This window comes from Oncorhynchus keta, chromosome 10 (genome assembly GCF_023373465.1).
Source record: "Oncorhynchus keta strain PuntledgeMale-10-30-2019 chromosome 10, Oket_V2, whole genome shotgun sequence".
NCBI lineage: Eukaryota > Metazoa > Chordata > Actinopteri > Salmoniformes > Salmonidae > Oncorhynchus > Oncorhynchus keta.
The window spans coordinates 58,014,378-58,029,127 of record NC_068430.1 but is presented as its reverse complement, the minus strand read 5'-3'; the positions used below and the strand labels follow the sequence as shown (position 1 = coordinate 58,029,127).

Below are 14,750 nucleotides of genomic sequence, written 5' to 3'. Positions count from 1 at the left end.
GACTGAAGACTGGGCATGAGGGGAGTTAATGCAAGTCTTTAGGTCTGGGGTAAGATTACCAAAGCACGGTTGTCATTTCGAGTCAGTACCCAATAAGAATGTCCATGAGACGAACAGCTTTTCTTGATTGATAATAACGATGGTAACATGCCATTCCACCCAATTACAATTTGGCTTACAAATTCCCATTCATGATCTATGTCTGTTTGCGACATGCAGATCCTTTTGTGCCCAAAGTAAAATGCATTCACAGCATTTCTTGTCACATATTTTAGTAATGCTTTCTGTATATACAATACATATTTTCAAATATGTATGGGTGTGCCTTGGTTTGGTTATATTGTGTCTGCACACAGGCTTGCCTAGAGATATCACCTCAGATGGGCTAGAGGTGTCCTTCGCTACCAACCATGTGGGCCCTTTCCTCCTCACCAACTTGCTTCTGGGTAAGATACAACATATCCCACTAATACCTCACCCTGCTGTAATGCTGGAGCTCTGTGTGCAACTACTGCAGTGTTACACAGGCCACGGCTATAGGCTTATTATACAAATATGTTCCTATGCACTCTTAGACAAAAGTGTTTCTCAAAGGGTTCTTCCGCTGTCCCCATCGGAGATCCCTTTTGGGTTCCATGTACAGTGCCTATCAGGTTTCAGGTAAGACCCAAGTGCAGACTGCTGAAGTAACAATGTTTATTGCAACAACAGGGGCAGGCAAACGACGGGTCGATAATCCAAAGTAGTGGGGCCAAGGTACAGGGTGGCAGGCAGGCCTAGGGTTAGGTCAGGCAGAGGTTGGAATTCTAGAGTAGGGGTAAAGGCACTGGACGGCAGGCAGGCTCAGAGTCAGGACAGGCAAGGGTCAAAACCAGAAGGATGAGGAAAAAGCGAGACAGAGGAATAGCAGGTGCTGGTTGACTTCAACAAACAAGATGAACTGGCACAGACAGACAGAAAACACAGGTCTAAATACCCAGGGGATAAGTGGGGAAGATGAGCGACATCTGGAGGTGGGTGGAGACAAGTACAAGGACAGGTAAAACAGATCAGGGCGTGACAGTGCCATGAAAAAGTATTTGCCCCCTTTCTGTGTTTTATCAATTTTGTCGTGGAAATTTCCTGTATTTACCAAATCATGAGAGCAAACCACACACAGGTCAGAGTTATTACAAAGTCCATCTTTAATTATATGAGCTCCATCACAACCCTGTGACTATAAATGAATTCTCTGAGAGTCCCTTACACATTGCAACTGAGATCCTTTATAGCAAAGACACACATAGCCAGACAGCATTGGCCACAATTTATCATTCAGCTTTGTCTCCTAAACTATGTTATTTTCTTAAACTCAGAACCCTAAACAAATCCTCATATCAACAGACATATATCACATCCACCCTATCTTGACAAGATCACAGAGACACATTGACTGGCACACAGACATTGTGGAGCCAAGAGATACACGCTTGACCTCTCCCCTCTCTCCGGCCCAAGTAACTTAGTCCTGACAGAGAACAGATAACTGCAAACCCGGCCACAGTATTATACAAAAATAAACATTCTGATGAGAAGTAACTTACAAACATATGATGAATATAAAACATCTTACCTATGTTACCAACTAATTCTGATTATTCCCCAACAATTTTTGAATATTTTTGATACTGACCGTAACATTAGATAAAGGGAACCTGAGTGAACAAATAACACAACAATTACGTACTTATTTCATAAACAAAGTTATGCAACACCCAATACCCCTGTGTGAAAAAGTAATTGCCCCCTTATACTCAATAACTGGTTGTGCAACCTTTAGCTGCAATTGACTCCAACCAAACGGTTCTTGGAGTTGTTAATCAGTCTCTCACATCACTGTGGAGGAATTTTCTCCCACTCTTGCATGCAGAATTGCTTTATTTCAAATCCTGCCACATATCAATTGGGATTAGGTCTAATCTTTGCTTACTGTCAAGCATGGTGGTGGTAGTGTGACGGTTTGGGGATTTTCATATATATATATATATATATATATATTTCATTGAACCTTTATTTAACTAGGCAAGTCAGTTAAGAACAAATTCTTATTTACAATGATGGCCTACCCGGCGACGCTGGGACAATTGTGCACCGCCCTATGTGACTCCCAATCACAGTCGGATGTGATAAAGCCTGAATTTGAACCAGGGACTGTAGTGACACCTCTTGAACTGCAATGCAGTGTCTTAGACCACTATGCCACTCAGGATGCTTTGTTGCCTCAGGACCCGGACAACTTGTCTTAATAGAAGGAACCATGAATTCTGCTCTGTATCAAAGAATTATACAGGAGAATGTCAGGTCATCTGTCTGTGAGCTGAAGCTGATGCGCAGCTGAGTCATGCAGCAAGACAGTGATCCAAAACACACAATCAAGTCTACATGAACATTCTTCTGGGACATGGTAAAGTCCATGGAGAATAAGAGCACCTCCTCCCAGCTGCCCACTGCTCTGAGGCTAGGAAACACTGTCACCACCGATAAACCCACTATAATTGAGCATTTCAATAAGCATTTCTCTACGGCTGGCCATGCTTTCCACCTGGCTACTCCTACCCCGGTCAACTGCCAGGCACCCTCCACAGCAACCCGCCAAAGCCCCCACCATTTCTCCTTTACCCAAATCCAGATTGCTGATGTTCTGAAAGAGCTGCAAAATCTGGACCCCTACAAATCAGCCGGGCTAGACAATCTGGACCCTCTCTTTCTAAAATTATCTGCCGAAATTGTTGCAACCCCTATAACTAGCCTGTTCAACCTCTCTTTCGTATCGTCTGAGATTCCCAAAGATTGGAAAGCTGCCGCGGTCATCCCCCTCTTTAAAGGGGGTGACACTCTAGACCCAAACTGCTACAGACCTATATCTATCCTACCCTGTCTTTCTAAGGTCTTCGAAAGCCAACTTAACAAACAGATTACTGACCATTTAGAAACCCACCGTACCTTCTCCGCTATGGAATCTGGTTTCAGAGCTGGTCATGGGTGCACCTCAGCCACGCTCAAGGTCCTAAACGATATCATAACCGCCATCGATAAGAGACAATACTGTGTAGCCGTATTCATAGACCTGGCCACGGCTTTCGACTCTGTCAATCACCACATTCTTATTGGCAGACTTGACAGCCTTGGTTTCTCAAATGATTGCCTCGTCAGGTTTACCAACTACTTCTCTGATAGAGTTCAGTGTGTCAAATCGGCGGGCCTGTTGTCTGGACCTCTGGCAATCTATATGGGGGTGCCACAGGGTTCAATTCTTGGGCCGACTCTCTTCTCTGTATACATCAATGATGTCGCTCTTGCTGCTGGTGATTCTCTGATCCACCTCTACGCTGACGACACCATTCTGTATACTTCTAGCCCCTCTTTGGACACTGTGTTAACTAACCTCCAGACGAGCTTCAATGCCATACAACTCTCCATTCATTCAATCCCTGCCCGCATCTGCCCGCCCGTCCAGCATCACTACTCTGGACGGCTCCGACTTAGAATACATGGTGTCATGACGTTGCCCTCTTTGGGTAAAGCAAGCCCCTTCCTCCTCTCCCTGCCTCCCCTTGCATCCTTTAACTAGGCTGCTGTGGTCAGAGAGTGAGGATCTCCTTTTGGCCACACAGTATAGAGATAGAGTGAAGTTTCATAGAGAACAAAGGAATTTCTTCCACCTCACAGAACTTGAGGTCCGAACAACGTTTACGTTCCGGAGAAGGTATAAAAGATCGGTGAAGAATCCAGCTACGAACTGGTCCGTTTGTTACAACTTGGGGAAGCTCATGGGAGACGGTGCAGCCACATTACCATAATGCTGTTTACATAATAGCCTCAGATATGAGGTTTACATCTAATTGTTGTATAAGATGAATGAGTGAGGATGATACTGTTTGTAAAATTGTGTAATGTGATTTTGGACTGTTTAATGAAGGAAACTCCAATTCCCTTTTGAGTTTAACTAAATCAGAGGACCGCCCATGAGCCCAGTCAGGGTCAGGCATCCTGGGACAGCCCCTTTTCTGCAATTCTGAATAAAACCCAACTTTGAGAAATTCTAAGTAGACCATGTTTCTCTCAATCACGGGAGGACAAAGGTTGTAGACCATTGCTGAATCTTTTAACCATACCACGTGGTTAAACTCTTAGACTATCGATACCGACAGAATAAGAACAAGTCTTTGATATGAATTACTAGTCTAACACGAGAACAACAACTGCCGAAATATCCATTCTATATATATATATATATATATATATATATATATATAAATACACTGCTCAAAAAAATAAAGGGAACACTAAAATAACACATCCTAGATCTGAATGAATGAAATATTCTTATTAAATACTTTTTTCTTTACATAGTTGAATGTGCTGACAACAAAATCACACAAAAATGATCAATGGAAATCAAATGTATCAACCCATGGAGGTCTGGATTTGGAGTCACACTCAAAATTAAAGTGGAAAACCACACTACAGGCTGATCCAACCTTTATGTAATGTCCTTAAAACAAGTCAAAATGAGGCTCAGTAGTGTGTGTGGCCTCCACGTGCCTGTATGACCTCCCTACAATGCCTGGGCATGCTCCTGATGAGGTGACGGATGGTCTCCTGAGGAATCTCCACCCAGACCTGGACTAAAGCATGGATGGAGCGAGACTAAATTGGATTCAGGTCTGGGGAACGGGCGGGCCAGTCCATAGCATCAATGCCTTCCTCTTGCAGGAACTGCTGACACACTCCAGCCACATGAGGTCTAGCATTGTCTTGCATTAGGAGGAACCCAGGGCCAACCTCACCAGCATATGGTCTCACAAGGGGTCTGAGGATCTCATCTCGGTACCTAATGGCAGTCAGGCTACTTCTGTCAAGCACATGGAGGGCTGTGCGGCCCCCCAAAGAAATGCCACCCCACACCATGACTGACCCACCGCCAAACCGGTCATGCTGGAGGATGTTGCAGGCAGCAGAACATTCTCCACAGCGTCTCCAGACTCTGTCACGTCTGTCACGTGCTCAGTGTGAACCTGCTTTCATCTGTGAAGAGCACAGGGCGCCAGTGGCAAATTTGCCAATCTTGGTGTTCTCTGGCAAATGCCTAACGTCCTGCACGGTGTTGGGCTGTAAGCACAACCCCCACCTGTGGACGTCGGGCCCTCATACCACCCTCATGGAGTCTGTTTCTGACCGTTTGAGCAGACACATGCACATTTGTGGCCTGCTGGAGGTAATTTTGCAGGGCTCTGGCAGTGCTCCTCCTGTCCCTCCTACTGCTGGGTTGTTGCCCTCCTACAGCCTCCTCCACGTCTCCTGATGTACTGGCCTGTCTCCTGGTAGCACCTCCATGCTCTGGACACTACGCTGACAGACACAGCAAACCTTCTGGCCACAGCTCGCATTGATGTGCCATCCTGGATGACTACCTGAGCCACTTGTGTGGGTTGTAGACTCCGTCTCATGCTACCACTAGAGTGAAAGCACCGCCAGCATTCAAAAGTGACCAAAACATCAGCCAGGAAGCATAGGAACTGAGAAGTGGTCTGTTGTCATCTCCTGCAGAACCACTCCTTGTCTTGCTAATTGCCTATAATTTCCACCTGTTGTCTATTCCATTTGCACAACAGCATGTGAAATTTATTGTCAATCAGTGTTGCTTCCTAAGTGGACAGTTTGATTTCACAGAAGTGTGATTGACTTGGAGTTACATTGTGTTGTTTAAGTGTTCCCTTTTATTTTTTGAGCAGTATATATATATATATATATATATATATATATATATGAGAGAGAGAGAGAGATCCGAAACTAACTTTTCAACAAAGATCTCGACGACACACTGAGTGTAAATATATATATTGATTGCAATTGTTCCCGAATGAGTGAGCGTTCATGTGCAAAGGATTAGCATTTCAATTGTTATAATTATCAACTTTGTAGTGTCTCATCTTAGTCGACCCCCACTTCCCCTCTGTCTAACAAGCCGCCATGCCGGTTTAGCCCACTAGGGCACATTCTCCTATCATTCATTGTAACTATCTACTGTTTGTTTATGCATTTCTGTGAATTACTTAGTTAGTAAAAAATAAATGATTTAAAACCATTGATGAATGGATAACTCATAGTGAAGACTGGGTTTGTGCAGATAACCAACAATTTACGACGTTTGGAATGAGACTAACGTGAGGTAAAGTAAATAATTCATTAATCAGAAGACTATGGATCAGATATCTGAAAGGTTATATTGGGAAATTATAACTTTAATCTGAATATTTTCCTTGGTGCCCCGACTTAATTACAGTTCCATGATTAATCAGTTTATCGCGTAATACTAATTACAGAGAATCTTTGATAAAAACTAAGTCTTCAATTTAATGACAGTAAAGACATGACAGTGGACAACAACAAATACCTAGGTGTCTGGTTAAACTGTAAACTCTCCTTCCAGACTCACATTAAGCATCTCCAATCCAATATTAAATCTAGAATCGGCTTCCTATTTCGCAACTAAATGTTTTGTTTATTCCATGTGTAACTCTGTGTTGCTGTATGTGTCAAATTGCTATGCTTTATCTTGGCCAGGTCGCAGTTGCAAATGAGAACTTGTTCTCAACTTGCCTACCTGGCTAAATAAAGGTGAAATTTAACAAATGAACATGGTTAAAAAACAACAAATATGAAGTTGGCATAGTCAAAGGACTTGAAACGAGCAGTTCATGCTTGAAAACCCACAAACGTTGTTGAGTTAAAGCAGTTCTGCATGCTAAAGTCCTCCACAGCGATGTGAGAGACTGATTAACAACTACAGGAGGCATTTGGTTGGAGTCATTGCAGCTAAAGGTGGCACAACCAGTTATTGAGCGTAAAGGGACAATTACTTTTTCACACAGGGGAATTGGGTGTGGCAGAACTTTGTTCATTAAATCAATAAAAATTGTTATCATTTTTGTTATTTGTAAACTTAGGTTCCCTTTATCTTATTAGGTTTTAGTTGAAGATCTGTATCAGTATCAACAATATGCAAGAATTGAGAAAATAAGAAAGAGGAAACTTTTTCACTGCACTGTAGAACCCTCTGTGGAAAGGGTTCTTCATGGAACCCAAAATGCATCTACTTGGAACCAAAAGGGTTTTACCTGGAACCAAACATTTTTACTCAAAGGGTTCTACTATGGGGACAGCCGAATAACCATGTCCGGTTCTACAGTAGATAGCACCTTTTTTCCAAGAGTGTATTCTAGTGCTGTATTTTGTGAGTGTTGTGCATTTTGTTACTTTACCTGTTTTATATCTATTCAACCTTACAGTAGGTTACTGTGTGTAACATTGTCCCAGTTATCTCATGTTACATTCCACACTTTACTACTCTTCTCTCATCTCTCCTCCCTCCATCTCCCCCATTCCCCTTTCTCCCTCCTCTTCCTCTTCTTTTTCTCCCCCTCTCCCCTCCATCCAGACCTGCTGAAGCAATCAGCACCGGCACGCATCGTCAACGTGTCATCCATGAACCACTGGAAGGGTATGGTCGACTTCTCGCACTTCAAGGGCAAGAACCTGGGCTACACTATGGACAGTGTGTACAACCACACCAAGCTGCACAACGTCATCTGCACTAACGAGCTGGCGCGAAGGCAAGAGGGAACAGGTGGGTATGAAGGCCTGGGACAGTATTAGTAAAGCATCTCAGAGTAGGAGTGTTGATGACATCTGGTTTGGCTATTCGATTATCAAATTCTTGTTTCGAGCACATAGTAGCCATACTTATTTTACAGCTGCTAAAACAACCGTATTTGTAGATGAGTAACATTTTTCAATGAGCATCCTTTCTGAATGGTCTTGAAAGGGGGAATGTGGTGATGTAATGAAATGCACCAAATGTCTTCTTTGGAGCTGCTGGAGATGGAGTTTTCCCATGTGTGTCACACTTCCCATGAAATCAGATTCCTGGTAAAGGAGGGGCATGGATTTCTGGGCTTTTGTGTGGTTTATAATCTCTTCTGTGTGAACGTGCGTGCGTGTGTGCGTGCGTGTGTGTGTGTCTCACAGGGGTGACAGCTAACTCCGTCCACCCCGGGTTGGTAAAGACAGAAATGATGAGACACTATAACTTCATGGTTCGGTTCCTCTTCAACATGATCGGAATCTTCTTCTTCAAGGTGAACATTTTGAATCATAACACCCTGGTGAAAATCATTCATACAGTACATTGTTTAACACTTTATTTTACCATCCTGTTTCAGCTGGTATTATTAAGTAAGAAACCATTTCTGGCACTTATATGTTATTATGTAATAATTATCATTTTATGCAGTAGTTTCCAAATAACAAGTAAATAGTGTACTGTGAAATGAAGTTGCAATCAATATTTTACTTTTCTCTGAACTGAAAGAGCGAAAGGCTGGGATTCATTCAAAGATGCATTTCAGCGGTGCACAAATGACAACACACCTTCGAAAGGCAATCTCCCTGCTTTTTGTGGATATCACATTCATGTGCAATGTGCTTGTCGACATCGCTCCTTTGACTAAATTCCGGGAAAAGTGTGTTTCTGAGACGGTCTGTAGTTGGGAAGAAAATGTGTGAGATATAAAGATTTGTTATTGTTATGGTCCTGGTTGTAGCATGTATGTGTTAGGTCTCACTTCATTCACAGGGGAACTAAAGAGACTTACTGCACCTGACAACCGACAGTGCGCTTTTTAAAGATCATTTCCAGCTGAGCCAGTTTAACCAATGATTTTTTGTACAGATGTATGACTCTTTCAACATGCCACTGAAAAGGTTGAAAGCTGCAATTAATTGTATGTTACCTGAAACTACTGAAGAATAATTCGAAGCCATTTGCAAACATTGGATGCTTTGCATATACAACTTTGAACCTCTTTGACCATCTGAGGCTCAGTGTTCTTGTTTCAAACACACATTACACCGAGTATAGAGGGATAGTTTACTCAGATGTTCCACTTACCGTGGCTGTAGTTGATTCAAAAAGGCAGTTTTGGGATATTTAGTCTTCTTTCAACACTTAAAGGCGTACTCCTTCATATACTTACCCAGAGTCCGATTAACTCGTGGATACAAATTGTATGTCTCTGTGTCCAGTATGAAGGAAGCTAGAGGTAGTTTCATGAGCCAATGCTAATTAGTGTTAGCGCAATGTCTGGAAAAATAGAGGCCGTTGCCATTACAAATGTAGACATAGAGAAAAGCCGACCCCCGATATAATCTGGGATGTCTTTAAGGCATACATTATGGAATGATAATCTCAGTGATAATCTAATACTTGGCTAAATCTAAATCTGATTAAGTGATTTCTTTTTCATTATTTTTTATTTATTTCTATCTTAGAAAAAGACCATAAATCTTTACAAGATAAAGAAGAAAATCAAATTTCTGAATTTAAGCAAGAATACAGTCTTTTTTACTTTTGAAGAGAGCCAACAATTACAGGTCAAACTCCAATAAAGCATATTACTTAATAGCAAATAAACCTGGTAAATATCTTGCAGCTCTCACAAAAACAACAATGTGATTAATGAGCATTTTATAAGCTTCTATTAAAATATATTTAAATCCGAATGAAACAGCAGTTGGACGGACCTTATAGCCTTCTGAGACTCAAGAACCGTGAAGCAATTTACAGAAAACAGAGATCACCCCAAAATAAATATTACATACTGTTAAAACTTTTACCCGGAGAAAAGCACCAGGACTGGTTCGCTTTCCCATAGAATTCTATACAACATTTTGAGACATAGTAGCACCCCTTTTTACACAAATGACAACACATGTCACTCAATTCAGTACTTATAGTTCTATGTCTCAAACAGTTATTTCAGTTATATTAAAACCAAGACCATCTGGAGAGTCCCCTAATAATTATAGACACAAGTTTAATAAACTGTGACAATTAAATAAAAACAAAGCTAATAAGCAATAGAATGGCAAAAGTCTTACCATACTTGATAAATATCAATCAGAGGGTTTTATTAAAAAGAAACAATGACAAAAAAAGGTAGGCAAGTTGAGAACAAGTTCTCATTTACATTTGCGGCCTGGCTAAGATAAAGCAAAGCAGTTCGACACATACAACAACACAGAGTTAAACATGGAGTAAAACAAACATACAGTCAATAATACAGTAGAAAAATAAGTCTATATACAATGTGAGCAAATGAGGTGAGATTAGGGAGGTAAAGGCAAAAAAAGGCCATGGTGGTGAATTAAATACAATATAGCAAGTAAAACACTGGAATGGTAGATTTGCAGTGGAAGAATGTGCAAAGTAGAGATAGAAATAAGGAGGTGCAAAGGATGTCTGTATATTTCAAGACATGTCATATGGGGGTGTAGTGAGATATGGACTGATGGACTGGTTGATGGACTGATTCTCTTCTCATCTAGAAAGAAATTATACAAAAAACATGGAAATCAATCAATCTCCAATCATTAACGCAATAGGAAAATCTAATTATTTATTATTGAAATAGCATGGGTGACTGAGGAAAGACAAATTGATACAATTTAAGGCCATGTGGCCCACTAAGGATAGGGGTGTGAGCATGCGGGTCTGGGCAGATGAAATGTAGTCGTTGTTTGTGTGCGTCTGTCTGTAAGTTGATGTTTGTATCTGGTGTGAATAAAATAAAATGTTTTTTTTTTCTACAAAGAAAATAAATAAATACCTTAATATAATTTGGTTTTCTGAGAAGTATTTGAAATACTTTCAAATATTATTTTATTTTTCTGAGACCTGTATTTGAATATTAAAGAAAATAGTTGCCTTTTAGTTGAAACTCTATATAAGCTATATTCCACTACCTTGAGTATTTCAAAAGTTTGTATTTTCAAATAAACTACAAAATACAATTGTTTTCTGCCCTGGTCTGGTGGGGACCCAACAAAACAGCGGCACACCACAGAATGAGATGGAAAAAAACAAATCCACTCAATAAACCAGAAGATCAACTGTAAACGCTACCACATGTTGGTAATGACTACAGCATTTATTTCTGTCTCTGGGTTCACATGAACCGTGACTGTGGAATTTGGACTGTTTTGGCCAACCGTGACAGTGGAATTTGGACTGTTTTGGCCAACCGTGACAGTGGAATTTGGACTGTTTTGGCTGTATGTGTGTGTGTGCCATCCCACCTTGTAAGAACTGTTGAGTTTGTCCAGAAATAATTCTTAGGGCTCTATTCAATCTGTATTGCTGAATCGTTACAGATTGCACAATAGAAATGTGAAGGTAATTTCCGATTGCGCCGACATATGCAGCGTTTATCTTGAATGCAGTCTCCGCTAATGCGGGAACATTGAAATGTAATGGAAATCAAGTTGGAATACTAAATTCAGCGATAGATTGAATAGAGATCTTACATCTAAAGACAGAATAAACCAGTGTGAAAAGGAGTAGAGTGAGTGTGTCTGAAAAATTGAATTTCTAGCAGTTTCACAACACTTTTTCATAGATTTCCCTGAAATCAACAAGGGGAATCTGTCAAAATTCCGAGTTTCCTTGTCAAAGTTACATATTAAGGAAGACTTATTTCCTGGCATATCACCAAAACAAAGCACTGCGCTATTGACTGGCAGTTAGGGTATTTACTAGCACTACCTCACCTTCTCCCATCTCTGTCCACACAGTCTTCTGAGGAAGGGGCAGTGAGCACCATCTACTGTGCGGTTGCCATGGAGATGGAGGGAATAACAGGGAAGTACTTTGACAGCGACTGTTCCCTGAGTCTCCCTGCTCCCCTGGCCCGAGACCCCACCCTCGCAGTAAAGGTCTTTGAGTTCTGCGAGAGATTGACATCCAAGTTCTGAGAGAGTGAGAGTTTGTCTTCAAGTGTTTTATTCAATAGCAGACAAGTAAAATACAGTGTAAGGTTTTATAATCTATGAAGGATACATATAAAGTTTTTTGTGTTTATTTGTGCGTCTTCAGTATTGTAGTCACCTAACAGCTCAGACACACCAATAATGTTTGCCGTAGGTCATGTGATATTTTCAGCTGACTGTATTTTCCTTCCCTGTGAGTAGGGACCTGCGTTTTGGTTGATCATCTCATATGACCTGGAATTGTAACCTTTATTTGAAACCTTTTCCATAAATGAGAAGTAGACCACAAATGAAAGCAATTGTCAGAGGATGGTGCTGGACCATCTGAGATAAAAATATATATATATTTTTATATAATAAAATAAGGGGACAGTTGTCATGTGTTGCTGCCGTGCTATGTTGTTTTCATCTAAGGTCTCTATGTAGTGTTGTCTCTCGTCGGGATGTGTGTTTTGTCCTATATTATATAATTTATTTTTAATCCTAGCCCCTGCAGGAGGCCTTTTGGTAGGCCATCATTGCAAATAAGTATTTGTTCTTAACTGACTTGTCTAGTTAAATAAAATATAAATGGTTGAAATTCAGGTCATGTGATGTGATTAACCAAAAGACAGGGCCCTAACTATGAGGTGTGTGTGTATGTTAATGCGTAGCTGTGTGTGAAGTGGGAATTTTGTCAATAAACTTACTACCAGCAATGAGTGGTTGTTTCTTCACATTACATAGACGCTGTCATCTAGAGGATGTGGTATGGAAGTGGGAGACATGTCTGGATACACAGCTATTTCACAAGACAAGCAAAGCTTTATTGAAATGATCATTTTCCTTCATTCATATAATTGAAACAAACTGGTCAATTATAGTAGATTGGCAGCTTTGATGTCTCCGTTGGTCTTCTGTAATTTGGCTGAGGAAGAGAAAGCACAAACATGTTACAGCCTCAATACCTTTAAGCACTGTACCTGCTTTGTGTTTTTACCTACAGTAGTACACAGTTGCAGTAGTACCAAGTTTGTACATACGTTGCACACTATACATACACTGAGTGTACATTAGGAACACAAACTGACCGGGTGAAAGCTAGGATCCCATATCACTTGTCACTTGTTAAATCCAGTTCAATCAGTGTAGATGAAGGGGAGGAGACAGATTAATTAAGGGTTTTTAAGCCTTCTTGAGACATGGATTGTGTATGTCGGACATTCAGAGGGTGAATGGGAAAGACAAAATATTTAAGTGCCTTTGAACAGGGTATGGTAGTGAGTGCAAGCCGCAACGGTTTGAGTGTGGCAAGAACTGCAAAGCTGCTGGGTTTTTCACACTCAGATTCCTGTGTGTATCAAGAATGTTCCACCAACCAAAGGACATCCAGCCAACTGTGAGAAGCATTGGAGTCAACATGGGCCACCATCCCTGTGGAATGCTTTCGATACCTTGTAGAGTCCATGCCCTGACGAATTGAGGCTGTTCTGAGGGATAAAGGGGGTACAATTCAATATTCGCAAGATGTTCCAAATTATTTTTAGACTCAGCGTATTATATATATATTAAAATGGTCAAAAGAAAATAAATGAAGTATTAAGACATTTAAGCTAGTCTAAAAAAAAGTTCCAACCGTGGCTAAAGTTTGCACTTTTGGGACTATGCCATTGGCTCTGCCAAATAAGGACATTTTTGCAAAATTATAAAAAATAGTACTTTGTTGAAGCACCTTCGGCAGTGATTACAGCCAGGTGCGAAAATCTGATATCAACTTTGGAGGGGACAATTACATTAAATGTTCTCAAGAGTAATTCCTGAGGGGGCCACCAAAAGTAGTGCTGTAACACACATCTTATTTGAGTCAGAAAAGGATGTTCATGTGATAGGTAAGACTTACAAAACCTTGCAAAGAGCATATTCAGCTGACAATCTCTTTTAAACTATTGGAACCTAGACTTAAAAATAATTGATGTTGGCACAGGATAGAGGGAATGTTGGAGCATAATTAACTAAATGACAGTTAATGAAAATGTACGCTTAATCCAGTATAAACTAATGTATATAATTTATTCTACAAGAGACAAAATGAACTAATTCTACAGCACAACAGCAGAGTCATGTCTTAAGTGTAAAACTAACAACGACTCAATAATCCATACTTTCTGGGTTTTCCTAAAAGTTATGGGCGGAGCTAGAAAGTTGGCTGTCAGAAGTATTACAATGTGAACTTCCTTTTAATCCGTCTGTCTGCATATTTCAAGACATGTCATATGGGGGTGTAGTGAGATATGGACTGATGGACTGGTTGATGGACTGATTCTCTTCTCATCTAGAAAGAAATTATACAAAAAACATGGAAATCAATCTCCAATCATTAACGCAATAGGAAAATCTAATTATTTATTATTGAAATAGCATGGGTGACTGAGGAAAGACAAATTGATACAATTTAAGGCCATGTGGCCCACTAAGGATAGGGGTGTGAGCATGCGGGTCTGGGCAGATGAAATGTAGTCGTTGTTTGTGTGCGTCTGTAAGTTGATGTTTGTATCTGGTGTGAATAAAATAAAATAAATGTTTTTTTTTTTCTACAAAGAGAATAAATAAATACCTTAATATAATTTGGTTTTCTGAGAAGTATTTGAAATACTTTCAAATATTATTTCATTTTTCTGAGACCTGTATTTGAATATTAAAGAAAATAGTTGCCTTTTAGTTGAAACTCTATATAAGCTATATTCCACTACCTTGAGTATTTCAAAAGTTTGTATTTTCAAATAAACTACAAAATACAATTGTTTTCTGCCCTGGTCTGGTGGGGACCCAACAAAACAGCGGCACACCACAGAATGAGATGGAAAAAAACAAATCCACTCAATAAACCAGAAGATCAACTGTAA

The 14,750-nt window shown here is 40.4% G+C and overlaps 1 protein-coding gene across 5 annotated transcripts in view; it reads left to right on the top strand.

Moving 5' to 3' along the window:
• The window catches only part of LOC118389038 (retinol dehydrogenase 11-like), a 32,198-nt gene that overhangs the window by 8,563 nt on the left and 8,885 nt on the right, over window positions 1–14,750 (top strand). For 4 of the 5 annotated variants that reach the window (XR_008144675.1, XM_052527343.1, XM_052527342.1 and 1 more), the window contains exons 3-5: window positions 357–446; window positions 7,481–7,669; window positions 8,071–8,180. Coding sequence is in view for 4 of the 5 variants with exons in the window: in XM_052527343.1 (XP_052383303.1) it covers window positions 357–446; window positions 7,481–7,669; window positions 8,071–8,180 (389 nt within the window). In the remaining variant the exon portion in view is untranslated. Of the gene's footprint in view, window positions 1–356; window positions 447–7,480; window positions 7,670–8,070; window positions 8,181–11,673; window positions 12,567–14,750 lie in introns of those variants that run through there. The other variant, XM_052527340.1, reaches the window with a different exon arrangement.